The 26843-nt window shown below is 37.8% G+C and overlaps 2 protein-coding genes across 9 annotated transcripts in view; one reads left to right on the top strand and one right to left on the bottom strand.

The window, feature by feature from the left end:
- Nucleotides 1–26843, top strand: part of MAP4 (microtubule associated protein 4) — a 98921-nt gene that overhangs the window by 5140 nt on the left and 66938 nt on the right. For all 8 annotated transcript variants that reach the window (XM_043443303.1, XM_043443302.1, XM_043443300.1 and 5 more), the window contains exons 2-3: nucleotides 456–697; nucleotides 16859–16927. In XM_043443303.1, the coding sequence (XP_043299238.1) occupies nucleotides 475–697; nucleotides 16859–16927 (292 nt within the window). In that variant the 5' untranslated portion in view covers nucleotides 456–474. The remainder of the gene's footprint in view (nucleotides 1–455; nucleotides 698–16858; nucleotides 16928–26843) is intronic.
- On the bottom strand, nucleotides 17894–18361 carry LOC122425021 (60S ribosomal protein L30). The gene has a single exon (XM_043443316.1). The coding sequence runs from the start codon at nucleotides 18289–18291 to the stop codon at nucleotides 17944–17946; it is 348 nt and encodes a 115-aa protein (XP_043299251.1). The 5' UTR covers nucleotides 18292–18361; the 3' UTR covers nucleotides 17894–17943.

Genomic DNA, 26843 nt, shown 5'->3' with positions numbered 1-26843 from the left:
ACAGTCCGTGGGGTTGCAGAGAGTTGGACACGACTGAGACACTTTCACTTTCATTTTAAGAATTACTCTGCAACATGATTTGGAAATTAAGATAAATGGAATAGTTTAAAGGATTTTGAAGACTTGAAATCAAAACACCTGATTTGAATTCTTATAGCTAATAAACTTGGGTAAATATAGGGGTCTTTTTTACCCTTCACTTTTCTTATTGTTGAAAAGGACAGAATGACACTTGCTCTGTTTACCTCCTAGGATGTGAGGAAGAGAGTTTACTTTGGGTAAGACAGTCTGTTACTGAGCTTTTATTTTCCATTCTATAAAATGGTAGAGTCTCTTTTAGCATGAAAATTTTGCATTTTAATTCCTTGTTTGTTTAAAACAATGACAAGAGTTTCTAGGAATGTTTTCTCTTTGGCACTGCTCGTCACATGAACCCTTGTTTCCCTATTAACCAGGCAGTTGCAGTGGTGCAGAATGGCTGACCTCAGTCTTGCAGATGCGTTAACGGAGCCGTCTCCAGAAATTGAGGAAGAGATAAAACGGGACTTTATTGCCACGCTGGAGGCAGAGGCCTTTGATGATGTTGTGGGAGAAACTGTTGGAAAAACAGACTATATTCCTCTCCTGGATGTTGATGAAAAAACCGGGAATTCGGAGTCAAAGAAGAAACCATGCTCAGACACCAGCCAGGTTGAAGGTAAGTAATTAAATTAAACTGGATATAGGTTCAGAAAGTAGATTAGTGACTACACTTTGGGTTATAATCTTATAAACTTTTGAGGAAACTAAAGTGAGTTTTTAAGTATAAGTTAGTAACTTTCTCTTTATGTACATTTCTTAGAAACCAAGGAGGTAGGTTCATTACCTTTTAGTTGAATATGTATTCTTCAGGCTGTAGATTACTCTTAACCTTCTCTTAACCCTAAAGTTTCTTCTGTAATGTCTCAACTACTGTATAATCTGCTTATTAATTTCCTAAATTAAACTGCCTGCTATGCCTCTTTTTTGAAAGTAGCTTTGTAAAGTTAGATACTTTATATTTATAACAAGACTTAATTTGGATTGGAGTCAGATGCCACCTGTCTTTGAGAGTAATCCTAGGTCAGGATTAAAAAATGGATTAAACCCCTTTAAAAGAGATTTGCTGCCTTTATATATTGCTGGATCAAATTTGCTAACATTTGAGGATTTTTGTATTTATGTGCATGTGGGATATTGGTCTGTTTTCTTGTGAGGCCTTTGTCTGGTTTTAAAATTGAGGTCATGTTGACATCATAAAATGAGTTGGGAAGTGTTCCCTCCTATTCTGTTTTCTAGAACGGTTTGTGTTGAATTGATTTTTTCTTTAATGTTTGACAGACTTTGTCAGTGAAGCCATCTGGACCGGGAGTTTTCTTTGTCAACTTTTTGACTAAGAATTCAGTTCCTTTCAGAGGCAGAGAACTGTACATGTTTTTTCTTCTCAAGTGAGCTTTGGTGGTTTGTATCTTTCAAGAGATTGGTCTGTTTCCTCTAAGTCATTGAATTAATGGAGATGAAATTATAATACTACCTTATCCCTCTAATGTCGAGGATCTCTTGTCATGTCCTCTCTTTCATTATGAAAATTTGTTTCCTCTTTTCACTTGAGGAGTCTAGATACTAGTTTATTATTTTTTTTTTAAAGATCCAGCTTTTGGCTTCATAGGTTTTTTTTTCCCCCCAGGTATACAACAGACCCTGTCAATATTTGTATGTATAAATAGAAATGATCACCATAAGTCTAGTTAACATCCATTACCACATATAGTTATACCTTCTCTTCCCCGTGTGATGAGAATTTCTAAGGTCTGTTCTCTCAGCAACTTTCAAATATAGTACAGTGTTATTATTAACTATAAAACTATGCTGTACATTGTATCTTCAGGATTTACTTCTTTTATAACTAGAAGTTTATACCTTTTGAACTCCTTTCACCCATTTTTCTACCCACCCCCCCCACCTCTGGCAACCACATAAAATAGGCTTTTAATGTTATAAATTTCTCCCTAATCCTAGTTGTAGATGTGTCCCATAGATTTTGATGTGTTATGTTTTTTATTTTCATTCAGTTCAAACATTTTCTGTTTTGTCTTATGAATTCCTCTTCAATGTATCAGTTATTAGTATTATGTTAATTTCTCAGTATTTAGGGATTTTTTTTTTAGATGGTCAGGAGACCCTTTAAAATTTCAGTTTATTAAAATTTTTGGGGGGTTTCATCATATGGCCTGTCAAGGTCGGTGTTCTGTGAGCACTTGCAGTAAAGTGTACAATGCTGTTATTTATTGTGTGAAGTAGTCTTATTAATGTCAGTTAAGTCCAGTTGGTTGATAGTGTTATTCATGTTTTTCATATCCTTGCCTACTTTATGTTTACTTGTTCTCATGACTTGAGAAAGATATTGAAGTTTTGATGTAATTTTGTGGATTTGTTTCTCCCTTCAATTCTGTCAGTTTTTGTTGCATGTTTTTTGAAGATCTCTCATCATGTGCATATATATATATTTACATTGTTATGTCTCATCATGTGCATATATATTTACATTGTTATGTCTTCTTGATGAATTGACCTCTGATTGTCTCTTTATTCCTGGTAATTTTCTTTTTTCTGAATTCTCATTTTCATCTTGCATTAATGTAGCTACTCTAGTTTCCTTAGTTAGGGTTTGCTTGGTATGTCTATCTTCTTCCTTTCACTTTGAACGGGTTTCTTTTTTAATATTTATTAATAATGGGTTTCTTAGAATATAGATGGTTCTTGCTTTTTAAATCTAACCTGAAGACTGTCGTACATATACACCATGGAATTTTACTCAGCAGTCAAAAAGAATTCATTTGAACCAGTCCTAATGAGATGGATGAAACTGGAGCCCCTTATACAGAGTGAAGTAAGCCAGAAAGATAAAGAACATTACAGCATACTAACACATATATATGGAATTTAGAAAGATGGTAACGATAACCCTATATGCAAAACAGAAAAAGAGACACAGAAATACAGAACAGACTTTTGAACTCTGTGGGAGAAGGTGAGGGTGGGATGTTTCAAAAGAACAGCATGTATACTATCTATGGTGAAACAGATCACCAGCCCAGGTGGGATGCATGAGACAAGTGCTCCGGCCTGGTACACTGGGAAGACCCAGAGGAATCGGGTGGAGAGGGAGGTGGGAGGGGGGATCGGGATGGGGAATAAGTGTAAATCTATGGCTGATTCATATCAATGTATGACAAAACCCACTGAAATGTTGTGAAGTAATTAGCCTCCAACTAATAAAAAAATTAAAAAAAAAAAAAAAAATCTAACCTGAAGAACTCTTGTCTTTTAGTTGATGTGTTTAGACTATTTATTGAAATACTTGACGTGATTATTGATATGGTTGGATTTAATCTGTCAGTTTGTTGTTACTTTCCTGTTTCTTCCATCTGTTCTTTAGTCTAGTTTTTTCTATCTGCTTTTGGATTAAGTGAATATTTTTATGATACTGTTTTAACTCTAGTATTGTCTTGTTATGTATATTTCTTTTAAAAGTTGTTTTATATTTGACCTAGATTTTACAGTGTACATTTTAAATTTCTTCCAGTTTGCCTTCCAGTAATATTCTACCATTTCACCTAGAGTGTAAAATTCCATGCAAAACAGTAAATGTCCAAATTGTCTTTCATATTTTGTGTTAGTCATGCACATAATTTGACGTTTTTTTGTGTTAGTCATATACATAGTTTGACATGTGTTAGTTACCTACATTGTTATTATTTTTGCTTTAGATTGTCAGCTATCTTTTAGAATGAAATAAAAATATGGAGGAGAACGCTTTACTCTCATTTTTACTATTTTGGGCATTCTTCATTTTGTGTGTGTGTATGTAGACCCAAATTTCTGTCTAGCACCATAGTCTTCCTGCCTAAAAACTTCTAATACTTCTTCTCTTACAGTACAGATCTAGTTAACAGTAAATTATCTCACCTTTTTTAATTTGAAAAACAAACCTTAAGTTTTGGAAGGTATTTTTTGCTAGGTGTCATACTCTGTGTTACTCTTTTCTTTCAGTAACTTAAAGGAAAATTAGTCTTCCTACTTGCAGTTTCCGATAAGAAGTCTGTTAACAATCTTGATAGTTATTCCTTTTATTCCCTTCCTCTGCCTGCCTTCAAGGTTTTATCTTGATCTTTTAGCAGCTTGAATATGTTGTGTTTAGATGATAAATACCTTTAATAAATACCTTTAAAAAAAGGTATTTCTTTGTCTGCACCAGGTCTTAATTGTGGCATGCAGGATCTTTCAGTTGTAGCATGCGAACTCCTGGTTGTGGCATGTGAGATCTAGTTCCCTGACTGGGGATTGGACCCAAGAGCATTGGAACCTCGAAGTTTTAGCCACTGGACCACCAGGGAAGCCCTAGCTGATATTTTGCCTTCCTAGCATTCTCTGAGCTTGTTCTCTGCTTTGCCTCTTTCTTTTTCTCTCCTCCTTCTGGGATTCCAGTTACTTTTTTGTTGAATTGTTGAGTATTGTCTCACCGATCTTGGATGCTTTGGTTTTTTTCCTTCCCTCTTTTTTCCTCTTTATGTTTCATTTTGGGTATTTTCTTTTAACCTGTATTCAAGTTCCCTGATGTTTTTTGCTGGCTGCATTGAGTCTAATAATGAATTCTCAGTGACATTCTTTATCTTTAATATTTTTACTGTTTTTAACTTACAGCATTTCTATTTGACCTTTAGAGCTTCCATCTCTCTGCTGAAATTAGCTATCTATTAATGCATATGTCTGTCTTTTTCACTATAGACTTTAACACATTAATCATAATTTTTAAATATCTTTCTAGTAATTTAAATATCTGGGTCATTCCTCAGTCTGATTCTTTTGTCTCTTCACTGTTTTTTTCTGGTACTTTTTATGTGTGTGTTAATTTCTGAGTGACTTCTAGACCTCACATGTAAAACAGAGACCGAGATAAACAGATTCTTGCCTGGCAATGAGTGTATGGTTAGGCTGCTCAAGATGGCTGCTCTCTCGCTCTCTGTATGTACGTCCCCTGTCGGACCAGTGCCTGCTTCACGTATGCCCTGCTCACATGACTGACCTTCCTACACCCTTGCCCTTTCCTAGCTGGTGATTGTTTTTTATCAAAGGGGCCATGAGGGCTGTGCCCCTCCACTGGTTTTCCTGGTGCCTAATGAGCCCTCCTGACATCAAATCCTGTATAACTGATAATCACCCCTGCCATCTGGGAGCAAAGACTACCTCCATGTCCTAAGCCTGTCTTCCGCTGCATGTGGCGGGGTATCACTCCAGGACCTTGCTTCAGCTGTGTGAGGCCCCCCATCCATTTCACCGTTGATGTCTCTGTTGCTGACTGTGGGCTCTTTCTTCAGTCTTGGAACTGGGCAAGACCTTGTCGACCTGGGGGTTACAGCCCAACAGTGGCATATCTCTTCTTTTACCAGGTAGTTTGTTCAAAGTGTTGAGGCCAGGGCTGAGCTAGGGTTGGGCTTTGCTGGTACTGTGATGGTCTTCATTGCACTACTGGCTTTAAATGTGTCCATTCCTGGTTCTTAGAGTAGGGGCTGAGGGGCTGAACGGCCTGTTGTCAGTCCTTGTTCCACTCGCAGCTTTTGGCCTCTGCTGTGCACCTGTGCCTCCGGAGGTCCTCTTTCCCCTCCCTTTTCAGAAGGGGCGGGGGGTAGCCTGGGAGGGGCAGGAGTTTTGTTTATCTCTGTTTTTCGGTCTTGGTTTAGGCTCAGTCCTGTGTGCATGTATCTCATGGTTGAGTGTTTTTCTCAGTAATATTATCCCTCTTACATGGATAGGGTTTTCTAAGTATTGGTGTAGGATCCTGGGCTCAGACTTTTTCTGGCTCCTCCCTAAAGTAAGAGGGGATTTTTCTCCTTACTCCTTCCCCAGCTGCATTAGGCCTTCACCTGGCCCTGGGGTTGACAGGGTTTGATACTTCTCCCCCAGCAGCTGAAAGCTTTTGTTTGCAGAGGGGAGAAGGGCCCTAGGGGACGGGGCTTCTTGCCTTTGCTTTAGTGGCACCTTTTTCTAGTCTGCACCATGGAGGGCAGCACCCTGGTGCCCCCCCTCCCCGCCGCCAGTCTTTGTAACCTGCGAGTGGATTTTAAGTCCTTTCGTGTCTGTGGAGCCCAAGGACCCCTTACTCTCATGCTAGCCTTCACTTAGCCTTTAGCAGGGCTTCCCTGGTGGCTCAGATGATAAAGAATTCTCCTGCAATGTGGGAGACCGGGGTTCGATCCCTGGGTTGGGAAGATCCCCTGGAGGAGGGCATGGCAACTCAATCCAGTATTCTTGTCTGGAGAATCCCATGGACAGAGAAGTCTGGCGGGCATAGTCCATGGGGTCTCAAAGAGTCTGACTTGACTGAGTGACTAAGTATAGCACAACCGTTAGCATATTTTTGGTATTTTTTCCCCCATACCACCTTGTTTATAGAAGGCTTAACATAGGATAAATGGGAGGAAGAGGAGAGGTGGCTAGTTGGAGACATCAAGAGAGAAAGGAAAAGAGCTTCCTTATTTCAGTTCAGTCGCTCAGTTGTGTCCGACTCTTTGCGACCTATGGATTGCAGCATGCCAGGCCTCCCTGTCCATCACCAACTCCCGGAGTTTACTCAAACTCATGTCCTTTGAGTCACTGATGCTATCCAACCATCTCATCCTCTGTCGTCCCCTTCTCCTCCTGCCCCCAATCCCTCCCAGCATCAGGGTCTTTTCCAATGAGTCACCTCTTCGCATGAGGTGGCCAAAGTATTGGCGCCTCAGCTTCAGCATCAGTCCTTCCAATGAATACACAGGACTGATCTCCTTTAGGATGGACTGGTTGGATCTCCTTGCAGTCCAAGGGACTCTCAAGAGTCTTCTCCAACACCACAGTTCAGAAGCATCAATTCTTCGGTGCTCAGCTTTCTTTATAGTTTCTTTGTTCAAAATGCAGTTCTTAGGCAAACCTTAGATACGACTCGACAATCTGTTTTGCTTGGTCTTCCTCTAGTTTTGGTGAGCAGCAGCTACTCTCTAGTTGCGGTGTTTGGGCTTCTCATTTCGGTGCCTTCCCTTGTTGCAGAGCTGGGCTCTGGGGTGTGTGGGCTTCCTTCAGTATTTGTGACCTGTGGGCTCTAGATCTCAGGCTCAGTAGTTATGGCACCCCAGCTTAGTTGCTCTGAGGCATGTGGGATCTCTCCAGATCAGGAATCGAACCCATGTCTCCTGAGTTGGCAGGTAGATTCTTTACCACTCAGCCATCAGGGAAGCCCAGCAGTCTGTTTTTTAACAGGCTCTTGCAAGTGATTTGGATGCCCGTCCCTGACTGAGAAACACTGATCTTAGGGAAAGGGCCTAAGTCAGTCCTGGGAAGGATAACTAGATCCTCAGACATGGTCCTTCAGCTTACTGGGGCTTTCTGTTGAGGAGCTTCGCAACTAACTTCATTGGCCACCAGAGGGCGATGTTGGCACACGTCTGACTTTTGCGCGAGGAGGAGGCCTTGCATTGAGACCATGCTGAATCCCCGCCATTTTGCCCAAAGCGGACTTACTGTGGCTCTCTTCTTCACAGCACACATGCCCTCTTGACTTCTTGCTGTTTCCCTTTTCTGCCAATTGATATGCCAGCTGTGGGACTCTGAAATCTTTTGCAGGAGACAAAAAATGTAACAGTTATCTCAGAGCATGGGATTAGTTTTAAGAAAAAAACTTGGGTTGTTTTCAGTGCTATGTGTCTTTAGCTGAGAATGTTTTCATTTCCTGAAGCCGGAGTCTTGTCTCTCTGTGAAATCAGAAAGAAGACAGTATAGAGTCTTTTGAATGAAGACTTACCCAGTAGTGCACAGCTTTCCCATGATTAGAACCCATGTCTTATCTACACAGCAGTATGCAGACCTTTTTCCTGCTGTAAAACCTCATTGTTTTTCTGCAGTAATGTTTTTATTCTTCTCTCTTGAGCTTACATTTTTGAGATCATTAGTTGTTAAATGGTTAGAATCTCCATCTCCCTTTTATTTTCTTCTAAACTCATTGCGTTGCTTTTATTTTATTCTGGTAAGTGGCTTATTTCTTAGTTTTGCAATTATGATCTAGTCTGGTAATGTCATTTTAATGAGCTTTTCATAAGGCAAAAGTTAATTTCAGTGTTCTCTAACCTAAAAAGGTTAATTTATAGTTTAGTGATCAGTCTACGGAAGATCTATAGTTGTATAGGTAGATCAATATGGTTGGTCAATCTACAGTTAAATAACAATGAGAATAATAATAGTTGACGTTTACTTAACAAAATGGATTTGCCACAGTGCTGCCTCCAGTGTTCTTGCTTTAGTCCTCTTGGTGACCGTGGGAGGTAGATATTACCCCTCTTTCAGACGAGGCTGTTTTTAAGGCTCAGGAGTTCAGTTCAGTTAGTCACTTAGTCATGCCTGGCTCTTTGCGACCCCATGGACTACAGCACGCCAAGCTTCCCTGTCCATCACCAGCTCCCGGAGCTTGCTCAAACTTATGTCCATCAAGTCAGTGATGCCATCCAACCATCTTACCCTCTCTAGTCCCCTTCTCTTCCTGCCTTCAATCTTTCCCAGCATCAGGGTCTTTTCCAATGAGTCAGTTCTTTGCATCAGGTGGCCAAAGTACTGGAGCTTCAGCTTCAGCATCAGTCCTTCCAGTGAACACTCGGGACTGACTTCCTAGCAGAAGGGAATAGTATTTGACCACTTAGTTTACAGTGATAGGACCACAGCCTGAACCCAAACCTTGTGATTTAAAACGGTGTGTTCTTTCTGTGAATCCATACTGTCTTCATGAATGCTTACTTTATGATTGATTTAATGTCTCATAGATACTGTTTTTCAAAACTAAAGATTCACTTATTTAAGTCAAAAGAATTATCAGACCTGTAAACAGTATGTTCAGAGAAGTGTAAATGAGAGTCTTATTTTATTTGCATAAAGAGCATGTACTTGAGAACTCTACTACTAAGTTATATAAATTTATAAAGTCTTCTACTTTCCTAGACAACTATTTTGCATCTTCTTGTTCATTTGAGGACTTTTAGAACAGATATTCAGTAAACTCAATCAGAATAGAATTGATATACTACCCACCCCTCAGCCAATCTCCTAACCTACATTTTTCTGTGCCCTTTCCTCTGCTCTTACTCTGACTTTCAGGAGTGAACTGCTCGTGCTCTCGCTCAAGGGTACTACTGTAGTCTTCGTCTCTTCTGTCTCTTGTATCATCAGTTTCTCTGGGTCATTCATCAGCATCAAATATACCCTAGTATTTTCCTTCATAAGAAAAATTGTTCTACCTCAATCTATGCCCTTCTCATTTACTTTTCTTTTATTCTGCTCCTTCTTTGAGTTGCTTTCCCTCTTAAACCCACTTCCATCCAACTTTAACCCATACCACTTCACTCAGTTGCTCCTTTGAGGGTATAAGCCTTTACATTGGCAAGGATGAATCTAGATCATTTTGACCTGAGCAACCAAAAGGAGTGATTTATCATTTTGTGAGATGGGAAGGCTGTAGAAGGAGTAGATTTTGAGGGAAAGGTAAGAATTTCAGTTTATCTGATAGTAGAGAAGATATCTAGTCAAGAGCAATAGGCAGCTAGATGAAAGAACCTGGAATTGAGAGCGTAATTCTGGGCTGGAGAGACACATCTGGAGGTTGATGATAATTAAAGCTTTGGCTGAAGGTGGTGGTCTACAAAAATTCCTTTATGATTGATGTAATTGTCCAAGAACATTTCCTATTTCCTGACTTGCAATCCTGGCTCACGTCTACAAGTCCTTATCCGCCTCTGTCTTTTTGTCTTCTTGGTGAGTGCCTTTCGTACCTGAGCCTGCCCTTTTCAAGGCACTTGTAAAGTCATAATTAAGCTATTTGTTGTCTCACACTCAAGCTGTTCTAGAATAGGGGTAGTATTTTGTTTATTTTTATATTCTGGCAGAATGACACATTTAGCAAAAGCAAAGAGGCATAGAATAAGTTCATAGTGTACCAGCAGCTTCAGGTTGCTCAGTGATAAGAAACAAGAGGTCAAATGATAAGTGAGACAAGTGACAGAGTGGAAGCAAGGAGACACACGTCCAGCGACATTACGCGGAGTCTCACAGTCTGGGCCGAGATAGAGGCAAGTGGGAAACTTGTCAGATGTGTGTTAAAGAGGGGTCACTGCTCTTGGCACAGGGTAGCGGTACAGTCTTTGCTTGTTAAGCTGAATTGAGATCATTTGGTCTGTTACTGAACTGAAATTATCTTATTCAGGTTTGGGTTATGTTAAGGTGCAGACTAACAGGTAACTCTAAGTCTGCAGACTAAAGTGGTAGGTCTTCATTTAGGTGTAGGTGTCTGATCCTGAACCCTCTTTATAATTTTTTGCAAAGACTGTTTTCTGACTTTGATTTGAAAATATACTTTATTTCTTTCCTAAGTTTCTTTTTGGAAAAGAAAAAAAAATAGTACTAACAGTTATAGTTCATAGTAATGGTACCCTACCTGGTGTGAAAGAAAAGCAGAGATTTCTTAAGAGGTTAATTGGCCATGTTTTATCTATAGCTGAGAAACTTTTAAAAGTTGCTTAGGGCAGAGATACCAAAGAAGTAAACTATCTGAATCCAGCCATCTTTCATGTACTTAAAAAAAAAAATCCTTTCCTCAGAGATAAAATGTTTCCGGTATTCTTAGGCACAGACTCCAGGTATGTTAGGAAGAGCATTTGTTTCTTACAGTTAAATTTCTAACTCTGGAAACGATGCAGGCATCTTTATGTTAAGATCGCTTCGAGAAGCCACAGCAGTGTTCCTCCCTCCCCTGTGTAGATGGCATGTCTGGTCCTGAAAACAAGGAAATAGCACACAACTCATGGGCTCTGGTATTGCTCTCATTTGAAATCTTCTGTTAATAGCTTTAGTCCCTTGATTATAAAACTGAAACTTCACTGTAAAGAAAATTAGAAAATTAAAGTGTTTTAAAAGTACAGTCTCTGAAATTTTGTTTTTGGAACTTGAAGGTTTACTTAGGAGTTCCAGCTTTTGCCTTCTCCCTCCTTATTGTCCCCTGCTGCTGCCCCGTACACACACAGGCGGTCACGTTTATTCCAGTCGTTCATTGATTCTCTAAGCAACTTTGTTGAGAATGCTGTATTATTAAGGAGAAAAAAATGATCCTCAAAGCTGTGACCTCAAGGAGTTTACAGTTCATTAGTGAAGGTAGTCAAGTGCCAAAAGAAAGGAGCAAATAAAGAGCTGTGTGATGTGAGAGGGGTGTGATAATATCTGATTTCAAGACTAGGAGAGGAAGCTTGTCTTGAGAAGGAAGCACAGGTACGGGCAGAAGCGTTTCATTGCAGATGCTTTAGGTTTATGTGTGTGGTGGAAAAAGGGGTAGGAAATCTCTTCTGACACGGCTTCCTATTTTCTTTGAAAGAGGTGAGGTCATAATGCTGAGAAATGGAGGTGGAAGGGGATACAGTTTTGAAGAGAATAGAGGTGGTTTAGAGTAGACATTTCAGTGTGTGGTGTAGACAGGAATGTTTGGGCAAGTACAGGTTGGTAATGATGAATTTATCATCATATATCAATCTGCCTTTGCTTTGGAAACAACCCAGCTTCTTTTGGCCATCTTTTCTTATAGGGAAAACTGAGTGTAGATATATGGGAATCTCTGTTCTAGCATCACAGTTTTTCTGTAAATTTAAAAAGCTAGTCTACAGTAAAAATTTTGTTTAAAAAATTGAAATTCAAGTAAGTGAAAATCTCCCCTAACTCTGACTTATCTATTTATTTTTTAAGAAGAAGTAGATCTTTTAGGATTATTTACTATGTAAATTACAAACAGAAATTTGTAAGTTTTAAACAAATAGGTTCAACCTCTGTTTACTTTGCCACTTGGAAATTTTTCTACTAGAATGTATAAACCATTCTTTGTAACCCTGCATTGGTCTAAAGTAGTAATCTTGAAACTTTTTAGTCACATACCCATATGGGAATTCTCAAAAATTTTGTACTCTTTGTACATTTTTAAGTTGACAACTATATTTTTTAAGCAGAAGTTTACATAGTTGGAAAGTATGTAATTTTCAGGATGTTTCACTTTTACCACATAAAATAATAGTTATATCAGTCCTTTAAATGTATCCAAATGCTTCTAAATATATAGCATTTTGATTCCTATTGTCATTTACTTAAAAAAATGCATGAACAAGCTGTTCTTTATCATTTGAAATGTAAATCTTTCTTTTGATCCCTTGAGCCCTCATTTCTATTCCATTTGTCATAGAGTTTTATCCTAACAGAATATATTTTTAAACTTGAAAGGTTTTTTTCTTGGATAAGTTATCATATTTCTGTAACAAGTATGTAAACTTAAATTTTGATGTTAAAAGTTCCTGTAACCAAAGGATCCTAAGTATAACTTGGTCCAGAGGAGATTTATCATCACAATTACTAGTAGTATCCAGTTGATCACCTTTGTCACAATTTTGACAAATTATTACCAATCATAAAAGTTGAATCTGATTGGATTTTTTTGGGGGGGGGGTGGCTGCTTGGCTTGTGGGATCTTAGTTCACCAACCAGGGATTGAACCTGAGTCTTCTGCTGTGGAAGCACAGAGTCTTATTCACTGAACTGCCAGGGTATTCCCTGGAAGTGTTTTTCTAGTGAGATTATTTGCTCTATTATTTTCCTTGATTAGATTCTAAATCTGTGAGTAACAAATTTTTTTGCTGCTATGGAAAGGATTTAACAATATTTATTCCTGTTGTTTTCATAGATAATAACAGCCAAAAAGCCCTATTCACACAGCTGCTTATGTGAGAATGGAAGCTTTATTATAGCAATATATTCAGTTCTTTGAGTTCTATGCTAAGAATTCCATAACTCAGTATTATTAAAATTTATTTTTAATGTCCTATCAGAAGACAACCTCATTATGACCTCTTTCAAATTTGGAAAATCAAAGAATTGGAAACTCCCTAACCTAGAAAGGATTTGTTAATCATTTAGGGGCTTGCTTTTGTTTCATGGATGTGTGGTATTTTCTTTCATCCTTATGAGGAAAATAACATACTTCTTTTTAAAAGTCTAGTTGTGTCAGCATTGTTTCCCTGAGTGATGATTTATTCTCTTTGAGTGTGGTGTCTTTTTTTTGGTAGTGGTCTCCCTGAGTTATTTGGCCATGCTGTCTGTTTGCGAGTCCCTGGCAGGGACGTGACCGTGCTGCCAGGTGTCGTGTGGGGCTCCCCCACCGCTTCTCTGGGTATCGCCATTCACCCGGCGAGCAGGCTTCCTCTTTGCCAGAGCATTCAGGTCTTTTCCCACCTGGGGATTGGCACAAAGCTGGCTGTTGTGGGTGAGGAGGGAGAGCATGGGGGACGTAGGGCCTGGCCTGGCAGCTTTTCCTGAAGTGCCACCATCGCGGCTGTCTCCAAGCCTCGAGTCACCTCCAAGGAGTGCTGTTTCCTTGCTGTGCCTTCTTTGGGCTGGGGTTTCTTTCTTCTCAGGGTGGTCTGTTGGCTTCATTTACTTAGATATTTCTTGTAATTTCTGGTCTGCTAGGGGGTACCCTTCTTGATTTCTAGATCTTTTATTGCCTTTTTTAAAAACCAATCTTTCCTGCTACTTCTGACTGCTTGTGATAGCATGTTGAAGCTGGCCTGTGTGCTTCAGTCTGCTGTCTGTCCACTCTAAGGTGCTCAATTAAAACAGTAGTTTACATTTGTGAAAATCTTCCTTTTAATCCCCGTCTCTGGTTCCCTGCACTTCATTCCTTAGCAGTTAGCAATGATGTTTGGTATATGTTTTTCCATAGTTTTCCTGATTATTTATGTGTGTTGTTTTTCATAGTGCTATTATGTCATACTTGCTTTTACTTTATTCTTTTCTTTTTTTTTAAAGCAACATGATTATATATATATATTTTAATATTTATCTATTTGGCTGCATTGAGTCTTAGTTGCAGCACATGAGATCTTGGTTACATCACATGGGATTTTCATTGTAGCACACAGGCATGTGGGATCTAGTTCCCCAAGCAGGGATTGAACCCCTGTCACCTGTGTTACAAGGCAGATTCTTTTTATTTTTTTTACATGGCAGATTCTTAACCACTGAACCACCAAGGAAGTCCCTGATTATATTTTAATATATGTGCTTTTTTCTTTAATAGCATTTGGCATCCTGAAATCTTCCCATATTAGCTATCTCATTTCTTATAATAGCTGCATCTTATTTCACGGCTTAGTGAATCTCCCTGTAGGCATTTGTTACTTTTAAAACAATGCCACAATAAGCATCCTATTTACTTTCATTTTTGTGTACTTTTATATCTTTTTCATAAACTACCTACCTAAAATGAATTGTTATGCTGGTATTTCAAAATTTGGTAAACTGTCAGATTTTCTCACAGAAAGTTTGTTTCTCCAGTGGTGTATGAGATTACCCTTTTTCTTACACCTTTGCCGTCAAGGGCTATTATCAAATTTAAAAAAGATTTCATCATACTTATAGCCAAAAGATGCTATCATTTTGTAATATGCATTTTCCTATAGTCTACATTTTATTTTCTTTTTGCAAATTGCATTTTAAACTGAGGTAAATTTTTGAAAATAGGCACTCTTTCTTGAGCTAGGAAGAATACATTTTATAAGCTTACTGTATGAGTGTGAATTTATTTATGTGAAATATGTTCTAGCTCATGTTTGTTTTCTCTCTTGATAAATAGAACACAATATGTGAAACCCTAGCATGGTGCATGATGCACGCTGGGTATTTAAGAAAAGTCTGTTATCTTTCGTTCCTTTTATTTTCCTCCTCTTGTTCCAGTTGATTGATATTTTCTTTTCAGTCTGCCTTATTCTTTTAGGTTTTTCTCTAGTTGTTCCTCTGTTACCTAAAATAACAGAATGAATGATCTTTTCAGTGAGTTTATGTGAAAGATTTCTGCCTTGGGTTTGTGAGACCCAGAAGTTTGGGCTAGACTTTTACTTGTCTTATGAAAAATCTGTCTGTGAGGTTAAGAGGATTTGCAGGAACTTCTTGGGTTGGCAGGCTAACTGCAGAGCTAGGCAGGTTGCTGAATGTTAGATATAGTCAAAGCTTTTCAGAAAGGTTATATGTCTTCAAATTGATCTGTATAGTAAGAGCAGTCAGTATCCCATCAGAATTTTTTTTTATAAATCAACTATTTTATTTATTTAGAGATTTTATAAATCTCTAAAATTTATATGGAAAAACAAAAACACTAAACTATAACAACACAATTTTGGAAAAGACCTAATTTGGAGGACACACATGATGTCACTTTAAGATTTTATAAAATACAATTTTAATTATATTGTGGTACTGGCAAATGGAGAAGTTTATAGATTAGTGGAATAGGAGAGTCCAGAAACAGACCTACATGTAATATGGTCAATTGCACCTTTTCAACAAAGGTGCAAACCAATCAGTGGAATAAAGGAACAATCAGATGTCAGTGAACAAAAAAGTGAACCTAGACCTATATCGTAACACCACATAAAAAAGGGCTTATTGTGGAACCTAAATGAAAACCATAAAACTTCTGGAGGAAAACATCAGAGAAAATCATGTGACCTTGTGTTAGGGAGAAATTTCTTAGATACCCCACCAAAAGCATGGAAACATGAAGGAAAAACTGTAAACTAGACTTTATCAAAATGGAAGTCTTTTGCTGTTCAACAGACACAGTTAAGAAAATGAAAATATGTTTCTTGGGTGTATGTTTTTGGAAAATACTTTAATTGGAGAAAATATTTGCAGAACTCACCTGATAAGGGTTTGTATTCAGAAAAATAAAGAACCTTCAAAATTCAATAATAAGAAAATACACAACCCAATTGAAAAAAAATAGTCCCCCAAATCTGACCATTCAGTTGATCAAAGAAAATTAAAGACTGGCAAACATATGAAAGGATGCTCAGTGTCCTAAGCTATTAGGAAATGAGACACCAGGTATATTGTTGTTTTTGTTTAGTCGCTAAGTCATGTCTGACTCTTTGTTAACCTATGTACTGTAGCTCGCGAGGCTCCTCTGTCCATAGAATTTCCCAGGCAAGAATACTGGAGGGGGTTGCCATTTCCTTCTCCAGGGGATCTTCCTGACCCAGGGATCGAACCTGCATCTTCAGTTTGTCAGGCAGATACTTTACCCTTGAGCCACCTAGGAAGTCCACATGGTCTCTATTAGAATAGCTTTTTTTTTTTTTTTTTTTAAGAATAGCTTTTTTTTTTTTAAAAAAAAAAAGCCCACTGCTTCCAGAAGTGCTGCAGGTGACCTCCAGGTAATCATCATGTACAGAAGCAGTGATGGGACCCTATACTTTTTAATGTGGCAGTTGTTTTATTTCTTTTTGGTTGCATCGGTTCTTAGTTGCTGACCAGGGAATACACCTGCGTCTTCTGCATTAGAAGGTAGATTCTTAACCACTGGATCACCAGGAAAGTCTGTGTCCTTGGAGTATTTGGTTTGAATCACTGGTTCTAAACCACTGGTGCTACATGGTAATTTATTGAGTATAATGATAGTCTTTGACAATGTACAGGGCAGGAAAGACTTTGACTTGCTATAAGGAAGGCTTCTCCTGTAGTTGTGGCTCCTATTAGAGTTTGAATGCTGTAGAAATTAATGACTCAGTTCTGTTCCCTGTTTTTGGGTTTCCTTTCATTCGATCTTTAAATTTTGGACAGATTTTATCTGCTGTAAGCTAATGCTTTGAAGAGTGACAAAAATTCCAGTAGTTAGACAGTAGTGGCATCTGTTTTTCATTTTTCTGTCAGAGTGGGTAATTATTCTTTGTGGTCGTTGCAGGTACTCCATCTTCTCAAGCCACAGTGCTCGCTAACGGTGACCATGGAATAGAGCGGAATGATGTCACTGGTAAGTGGTTCCCGGAGTCCTCAAATGTGTGGGTGGAACAGTCATGGTAAACACCTAACACCTTGATCAGCTCCTTTGAGGAGGATTGTTAGTGGAAACATATGGATTATTTGTCAGGGTACTCTTATTCTTGGTTGTTGTGTTTAAATCCAGGGCATCTGCCCCATAACATTTCCAACAACGGAGAGAGTGAATTTCATTTGATATTCTGTGAGTATATTTTACAGTTGTACCACTCAAGAGCTGGGTCAATCTTAATAATACACTTTTTTTTTTTATAATACACTTTTGATGCAGAATGACCATCATCAAAATATGTAGTGTTGGGGTCCTCTGGCTGCCACAACTCTTTGAGCAGGTCTTGTCCCTGACTTCTGTCCACACTGTGCTTAGTTTGCTTTCCATGGGTCACTGCTAGGAAGCTTGTGAGCTGGAAATTGAAAGTTCTTTCCTTTCTCTTGGGCCCTCAGTCTGTTTTGTCTTTATTTTTTCCCTTAACTGTTACTTTGAAATTTATCTGTAACGCCTAGCCCATTACCAGGGCTTGCACTGAGTTAACTGTGGTTTCCCCTGTGTATTTGTAGTGAGCAAAATTTTCCAATCAGTAGCAGGGTCCACAGGGATGTATTCTGTAAATAAATTGTTTAGGTAGCTAATATGAGAGCCATACTGAATTTTTAAAAATAGTTGCACTTAATTTGCTTAATTGAGCAATCAGGCTGATGCTGTTGACCCAAATGAAAAGACTTCTGTTCAACTGGGGCATAACGTTTGCTTCACATTACTGCAGGGAGGCCGGCACTAGCCATGGCTGTCTTTCTCTTCTTGCATGCATACCTCAGCGTTTAGAAGTGCTGCCTTGAGTTATCAAAGGATTTCTCAGTTCCTCAGGCTTCTATACAGCCTTCTGTTAGCAATATCAGTTATTCTAGGATTTACTCTTTTTTTTTTTTTTTTTTTACAGTGTTTTTAAAACAAGCCCTGGCCAGTTTTATTAAAGGAAAATTGTACATGATTTACTTTTCACCAGTCTGTTCTGGCATGCTTCTAATAATATCAGAATCACCTGGATCAATGATAGCCAGTGTGCATACTCTGTAGTATTTTCCACATGCTGTGCCCAATTCAATATTATTGCCACTGTAGTGATGGACACCAGTTTTGGCCAACATGGCGTAATACTCTATTTCAGATTTCCTCAAGGCTGGGCAGTTGTTGGCGAGGATGACCAGTTTCGCTTTGCCTTGTCTGATCATTTTCAGAGTCTGTTTGTACCCCAGCACGTACTTTCCACTTTTCATAACCAGCTGGAGCCTAGAGTTGATGGACTCCAGTGACTTTTTCGTCTTCTTTGCGGCCACCATCTTCCTGCTTTAGATGCGGGACGCCCCCAACCAAGAGCAGCCGCCAAGATGGCCGGGGAGCGAGAAAGTAGGATTTACTCTTTATCCTGATTCTGTGACCTTTAGAAATGTTGTATACATCTTTATACCTTAGGTTTATTGATGACTAGGTTCTTTTTTTCCCCCTCCCTCCACCCAGGTTCTATTTTTATGAATGTTAGTTTGACCCAGTGACAGTAAATCCTTACTAGCGACTCATTAATTAGGAACTCTTTACTTTAAAAGCTGGAAACAACCAGAAGTGCAAATTTGCTTATCTGTTTTGTGAACTAAAATTTTTGTGATTTTTTTTTTTTTTTAATAATCTTAGTTCATATGTGGTCTTGACTGTTTCTGTGCCTGCTTTGAAAGCAAAGGTCTACTATATAAGCTTTAAGAAAGGCTTTAAGAAAATATTTAGAGAAATATCCCCATGACTAAAGGAGAAGACGTTTGAACGTTAACTTTTTAAAAATGAATAGGTTCCACTTTCTTTAACAAGGAGGTAGTGCCAGGGGAAAAAGGGATTGACTTGGTTAGCCATTGGGAAGAATGAATTCCATTTTCATCTAGGAAGGAAATGACTATCACCACTAGAGTAGGTTTCTTCTCTAGCAGGATGTCAGGTCTGACCAGAGGAGACTTAAACTTGATGTAGCAGTTTTTTCCCACTGCCACAGCTTAATAGTGCAGGAAAAAAACAGAAAAACAAAACAGGAAAAACACGCAGCCTGACCCTTACTGTTTGAAGACTTTAGTTCTGTGGCATCAAAAAAAGAACCCAACTGTTTATGAACTGTCCTCTGCCATTATGGAAGCAGGTCTTTCTGCTCTTGGACACCTCCCCACCCTAGTGTAGAATATAGTTTGCACACCTGGGGAGATGCTATCATCTGAATTTGACCTCTTGACTATGTTAAAGCAGGTGCTTTACTGAAAATATGCATGTTTCGTTGGGGATGGGAAGGGGTAGGAAGCGGGCCAAGAGTGCATGTTTGCGGAGCATGTTGTGACAGCATTCTAATTTGGCCCTCACTAACTGGAGCATGTAGCTCTGTGCCGTTTTGAAATTTCCCATTTCTGTTTCTTCAGAGTGTTATCTGTAGTTCTAGGAGCAGACCTGCTCTGCTGACAGTGTATGAGGATTTATGAGCATCTTGCTATGTTGAACTTGCTGTTTACTAATGACCTGTGCTTTTCCGTCCTTTCCTTCCCCTTCCTACTTCTCCCTCCCTTTCTATTTTTCTCCTCCTAGAAGCCTAGCGTGTCTCTCAACACTGGGGCTGCTGCAACACCAGACCAGTGATCTTTCCTAAGCACCGTTACACTTGTAAAACCTTCAGCATTTTGCAGAGCTTTGCTTTCCTTCCTGGACACGATATAGAAGAGCCTGAGGGTAGTTCTTCGGGGCCCGTTTCTGCTGATTCCTGAGCAAACCACCTGCTTCCTTTTGTGCTCCGCAGGGCTGTATGGAGCCTGCTTTCCCTTTGTGAGCTCAAAGTACCAGATGGATTTTTTTTTTAATCCTAGTGTTTTTATGAGGGTTGTCCAGTGTCTTTTATTTCTTGTTCTCTTTTAAAATTCATTTTATCATTTAATTCAGTCTCACATTTTCTTTTCTTTAAACATTTTTAGTTGGCCTTTTTCATTTGGTTTTCTGATCTTCAACCTGCATCAGGGTACTGTAAGAGCAAATGAGATGGCGTGCTTTCATAAAGGGATCGAGTCCACCAGCACTGCAGTGAACCTCCCTCTTCCTCTCCTTCTTCCCTCTGTAAGCTTGCTTTTAGGGTAGATTCATCCTTCAGGCTACCTGTTTCTCTCCACCTTACTAACATTTGAATAATGATAGCTGTTTTAATTTGAAGTTTTCTAATTTAGAGTAGTTCTGATTAAACTTTGAAAAATATTTGCTTAAATGAAATCATCCTTTGTTACTTGCAATTTGGGCTGAAATTGTTTCTGTTAAATGAAATTATCTATTTGTGCAGGCTTACATGCTCCTAAAAATTTGACAGCCTTGTTATTATGTATGGAATTTCATATCCAAAATTTCTTTCTTAGCTTGATCATGAGCTATCAAAAAAAAAAAAAAACTTGGTAAGTTAAGGAAAATGGAATCCTATATTGTTACTGGGATGTTGATACAGATAGAAAATAGCTTTCTGTAGCAACCTGAGAAGTTAAATGACAACACATTGAAGAACTGCAACCAGTTACCAGGTTTCTAATGAAATGATTATCTGAGTAGACTCAAGTCCTGTTCAGAGTTTGCCTCCTTTAGAACTCTGGTGGTGTCTTTGTGTAGCCTGAGGTGGAACTGAGTCACATATGAAGACTTGTGTGTTAAGTCCTTTACCGTAAACCTCACCGTTTATTTTTACACACTCTGAGGATTGTCCCAGTTGGAATTTCTTTTTTCTCATTCCTCATTTTTCCAAAATAATAGCTAAAAAAATCTGAAACCATCTGGGACATACACTGTGGAACTTTTAAAATGATAAGCTTTGATTGGATTTTTAAAAGTAGAATATAAAGCATGAGCCATGCTTTGATATTGTAGAGGAGTTCTGGTTTAAGATCTAGAATGTGAGACACTCTTTAAAATTTTCTGTCCTCTTACTGACTATGTAGGCTTTTATAATCACTAAGCTACTGATTGTTTCAGATTGAATATTTAGCACTATGTTCTGAGGAAGATTTCAAGATGTACATTTAGATCCTCTGATAAAAAGTACATTTGGGATGTGAAAGTTAGAATGTTGTGAAAGTTTAAACCAAGTCTCTGCAATGACTTCTAGACTTTAGAAAGTGTTCCCTCCTGTGGTCATAAGTGTTTATTCCTTTGCCAGGAATTCCTTCTGTGGGTTCTGGAGAGAAGACAGTTACAGGAGGCACATTTTAGAGGAAGTGCTTAGCCTTACCTTCTAAGTAGTTGATAAATATGAAAACTCTTACCATTGGAGAAAAATCTGAAAAATAGCACAGGAAAGCAGAACATCTAATAAAACATAACTCTTTCTCTTCGGTATGTGGTTGTCTCATGTGTTTTTCTGGTGCCCTTTTTTTTTTTCCTGGCAAAGGAACTTTTTAGAACTGATAGTGGTAACTTTAAAAAGTCATACTTGACATCCTTTCACAGTCTCCACAGCTTGTCTAGGTAACAGGTGGGTAGAAAAGCCTGGGTGCAAGCCCTGTGGTATGGCTGGGTTCAGAAACACACACTCATGCTTCATTATTGACATTGACTTATTCCACTTTAATTTCCTTTTTGTCATATTTATTTTTGTTTGAAATTTGTTTTTGTTTTCTAAATATGTTTTCATTTTGAATTTATGGAATTGTCGAAAATTTCTACTAATAGCCAGCTAAACTTTCATATATATTGTTAGCTGTATTTCACTTGGATGTTTCATTTTGAAGGAAATATATATAATATTTCATATATAGCTTCATATGAAGTCCTGTAATAAAATGTTGTATTGCCATGATGGTCATACCCAATGGCCCAGGATCTCACTGGTGAGTTAGCCAGACTGATAAAGGTTGCTCTATTGAAATGGTTGTTTCTTATATGCAATCTCTCCTGCTCTGTCTCTTATTCTTCTTTGGCCCAATGTAGAGCTTTGTTTTTAAATAATATTTTTATAACTTTATTTACACTCCTAAGTTTGTATTTTTTGTGATTATAGTTTTCAACGGTTTTGTACATTGGAACATTTTTATGTGATCACTGTGCTAAATAAATCACACTAATAAACATCTTACACTAACACTATATGGACTGGATTTTGGCTGGGTTCTTAATTATTGAAGTATAACGTGACCAGAACATGAGATTTGTAAATAAAGACCCTTGCGCTTTTGGTCTAACAAAGCTTCTAATTTGACCCATAATAATTCCATAATCACTTGGTTTTTTTACTTTCTGCCAGCTACCTTCACTTACATTGTCGTTTTAGACAGAATGTACTCCCTTTTATCTGCAATCTATAAGAGTTAAGAAACCGAAATAATTACTTGATATTTTATAGCATCTGATAAGAAAGATAGTTGGCAGAGTAAGCAGTTTGTGGTTTGTTGTTCAGCAGCTAGGTTGTGTTTGACTCTTCTGTGACCCGGTCTGCAGCACTCTCAGCTCCTCCGTCTTCTAGGATCTCCCTAAGGTAGCAATAAGTTATTCCAAAAATTATTCCATGGCATATCAATTACTGTTAAGATACTTTCTAAATGCTACACTTAAATTTTGTTTAGTCTAATTAAAATTTACATTTACATTCTTCCTAAAATGCCTTCTGAATTAATAAAATGTGTTACATTCACATGTGTTTTAGTGTTTTAGTTTTGTAACCACATTGTTTGATCATCTAGTAGTCTGTATTGGGGAAAAATTTAATGGAATGCCCAATTTCCTAGCCATTCTGGGTTAGTGTTTTCTTTACAGTAGATAGATTTGCAAATGCAATATGTTGACTGAATTAAGACAGTGAAAAAGATAGAATATCTAAGGTAATTTGCATGGCATAAGTAAACTTTTTTAGCTTGGCAAGCAGTTATTTTTTTTTTTTTTAAGAAAGATCAATTTTTTGTTCTTGGGTTTCCTTTCATTGAGAGCTCAGTAATTGATTCTTAGTTACTATAAAGAATAATTTTCAGTCCTGACTAACCTTATAGGTACCCTACGATTAAACTCTTCATGATGGGGCAATCCTTGTGTTTTATTAGTGTATTCACTTTGATGAAAGTGAGATGAAACCTGGACTCAGTTGGGTTCTTCCTCTTTGTTGACCTGGCAATATGGTAGAGTTGGGAGGCTGGAGAGGGTTCTGGACAAACACATAGGACTGGTGGGGCAGGCACAGAGTATTAGGTTTATTTCTAAGTCATGCGTAAAAATGGATTATCCTCCATTTTATTTTGATGCTGTTTTCATTACAGTGAAGGCTTAGTAAGATTTAACCACAAATTATTTGTAGAATAAATCTGCTGCCATGGAGGCAAATTACAGTCATTTACACTGTTTGGGGCTGGATGCAGTACACCAAGTGCTCCACAAATGGCAGTGTTGCCAGTGGTTTCCACTGTGATCAGAGTAGGTGGCTTTTTATTGTGATAACTCTTCTGAGTGTGATGTGTTACCATTCCCTCAGGTCAGCCCAGCCGTGAAACAAACAGTAAAACTGCTTTGTTAGAATGTCATGACACTGAAAATGTCCTGGGTGTATTTCATTCCTGTCACCTGTATCATTAGATGAAATGCAAAGGATTTTGTGTTAGAAAAGTTATAAGCCATCAAAAATATAAAATCTAAACAGAAAAATCGGTAATGTTAGAGTCTTTGAATAGCTATTAAAACCAACCCATAAGCTGCCGTTAGATCTTTTAATGAAGCCTGAACATAAAGCTGCACACTGTGTCCTTGGATGTAGACACAGCAAGGCAGCCGTTCCCCCGCCCCTGCGCAAATCCTGAAAACAAAGCTTTAGTTTTTAGCTTTTTCCCTTTCAGTTTTCAGATATGAGTTGCATGTTGGAAACGCACCAGTAAACTACTGTTTGGTGGTTTTGTTTTTCCCATCTAGTATTTCTTAAAAAAGTTTTTTGTTGTTGGTTATTATTTTCTGGTAAAAATAAATAACTTCTTAGAAAAATCCACATGTACCCATTAACACAACATGTTACATTTACTTCTAGGGTATTTAGGACTCCCTTGAAAGGAGCTCAGGGAATGAGCTTGAGAACCTTCATCCAAACACAGCATTTAATTATACAGTGAGCTGTTCGATTTCTATTTCTGTTGGAATTAAATGAAACCAAATAGCTTCTTCCTGAGCTTTGATTCAGTCCAGGCTTCTGATACACTTTTTAAACTTAAGTTTGTTTTTATGATTTGCTTCTCTTTGTGGAATGAAACTCTACCCGATGCCAGAAAGCATATGTTGATAATAGAATATTTTCTTTTTCATTTGTAATTTTGTAAGTAATAAAAGAATACATTCTCCTTTTTAAGAAAAATTAAAGCATTATAGATAGAGCCACACTATCAGAGACCAGAAATTTTTACTCACAGAACTAACATTCACACACAGCTACTGTAAGTTGATCTTGTATTTTTTACCTGAATCTAGACATGAACATATTTTTCTGTCTGATTCATCTTATTAATAATAAGGGCAACGTACTATTGTAAAACACATTAAAGTTTGTAGAGTGCTTTTGACTGTATAACAGTATTTATTTTTCATTTGAAGAAGTTGAAGTAGGTTAAATAAGAGAGCTCAAAATTGAACCTAATCTGGTAAGAAGGCCTATGCTCTTCCTACCACAGCGTCATGTCTCAGTAGATCTTCTAACCTTCAGAAGTCAGTTGAAAAGAATGGACGTTTGAAGTCCTGTTTAAAGCCTTTCTTAGACACTATTTTCTGGGAGAAAATCTAGACTGAGGCAAGGGTTTTTTGGCATGTAGGTAATTTATTTTGAGAAGTGATTTGGGAAACAAGCGTGGGAGACTGCAAAAAGTGAAAATGAAAAAAAGAAAAACCAATACAATCAAGTATTACTAACTTTGTCACTACTGTGGACTTTTCCTGAGGTCTTTTTCCTATTGGGTAGAATTTAAAGGGTGAGAGGTGCAGGGCACAAGTGGTGCCCAGCTGACCAGGAAGTTCACTCAAACAAAAGATCTCTCTGCCTATACTTCACCATAGAGGATGATATCCTTGAGGTCTATACAGGGAAAACTGAACTCTCATCTACCATGGAACTAATTTCAAAGCCTAATTGTTAGAAACTGTGTAACTAACCATTAGTTTTGGAATTTCCTAATGTTTTATGAATCAGTTTTAGTAGTTTCTCTCTTTCTAGGAGTTTGTCTATTTCAACTAGGTTATTTAAATTGTTGACATACTGTAGTTTTTGGTGTTCCTCTATAACCTTTTTATTTCTGTAAAATAGGTGTAATGTCTTCTGTTTTATTCTTGAATTGAGTAATTTGAGTCGTCTCTCTTTTCTTGATTAGCTGAAGATTTGTCAATTTCATTGAGCTTTTCAATGAGTCACCTTGGTTTTCTCTATTTTTCTCTTTTCTATTTCATTTATTTCCACACTCAGCTGTATTATTTCTTTCCTTCTGCTTGCTTTAGGTTTAGTTTGCTCTTCTCTTTCTAGTTCTTTAAGTAAAGGTAGAAGGTTATGTTACTGACATGATTTTTTTTTTCCTTCCCTCTTAATATAGGTATTTACAGCTGTAAATTTCCCTCTGAGCAGTACTTTAGCTGCATCTCATAAATTCTGGTTTTCATAAGTGTTGTGTTCTCATTTTCATTTATCTCAAAAGTATTTTCTAATATCCTTTGTGATTTCTTTGACCTATTGGTAATTTAGGAGTGTATTAATTTCCACATATTTGTGAATTTCATAAATTAACTTACTGTTGCCATTTCCTAATTTCATTCTGTTGTGATTGGAGAACATACTTTGAGTTATTTCAGGCCTTTTAAATATATTCAGACTTGTTTTATTGCATAACATATGGTCTGTCCTAGAGAATGTTCCATGTGTACTTGAGAAGAATGTATGTTGTTCTGTTGTTGAGTTGAGTGTTCTATAAATGTCTGGTAGGTTTACTTGATTTATAATATTGTTCAGGTCTTCTGTTTCTTACTGATAGTCTTCCTAGTTATTCTATTCATTATTAAAAGTGGTATATTGAAGTCTCCGAACAATCATTGTTGATTTGTCTATTTCTCAATTTTGTGAATTTTTGCTTCGTATATTTTAGAGCTCCCATCCTAATGCTTTAAGGAGAAATTAAAATAATAATGATTTTATATACTTTTTACATTACATTGTTCAAGAATTAATTTGTTGTGAAAGAATATGGGGTGTGGATAAGAAGATGTATACACATGATTACTCCAACTATGAGCTTACAGCAACAGTATTGAAATATCAGTCACTGATAGGAAGATTCAAAGTGCTGTTTCAAGATGCTCATCATCGCTAATTATCACAGATCAAAACTATACTACAATGAGGTACCACCTCACATAGTCAGAATGGCCATCACTGAAAAGTCAACAAATAACAAATGCTGGAGAGGGTGTGGGGAAAGGGAACCTTCCTACACTGTTGGTAGGAATGAAGTTGGTACAGCTGCGGTGGAAAACAGTATGTATGGAGGTTCCTCAGAAAACTAAAAATAGAGTTGCCATAGGATCCATCAATCCAACTTCTGGTCATATATCTGGAAAAAAATAATTTAAAAGGTATATGCACCCCTGTGTTCATAGCAGCACTATTTACAATAGCCAAGACATGAAAAAAACCTAAATGTCAAGCAACAGATGAATAGATAAAGAAGACGTGGTACATATATATGATGGAATTCTACTTCGCCATAAAAAGAATGAAATGATGCCATTTGCAGCAATGTGCATGCAACTTGAGATTACCATACTACGTGAAGTCAGAAAGAGAAAGACATATGCCATATGATACCACATATCTGTGAGGCCTAAAAATATGACTCAAATG

The sequence above is a fragment of the Cervus canadensis genome, chromosome 22 (assembly GCF_019320065.1).
Source record: "Cervus canadensis isolate Bull #8, Minnesota chromosome 22, ASM1932006v1, whole genome shotgun sequence".
In the NCBI taxonomy this organism is placed as follows: domain Eukaryota; kingdom Metazoa; phylum Chordata; class Mammalia; order Artiodactyla; family Cervidae; genus Cervus; species Cervus canadensis.
This window is presented reverse-complemented; position numbering and strand designations above follow the sequence as displayed.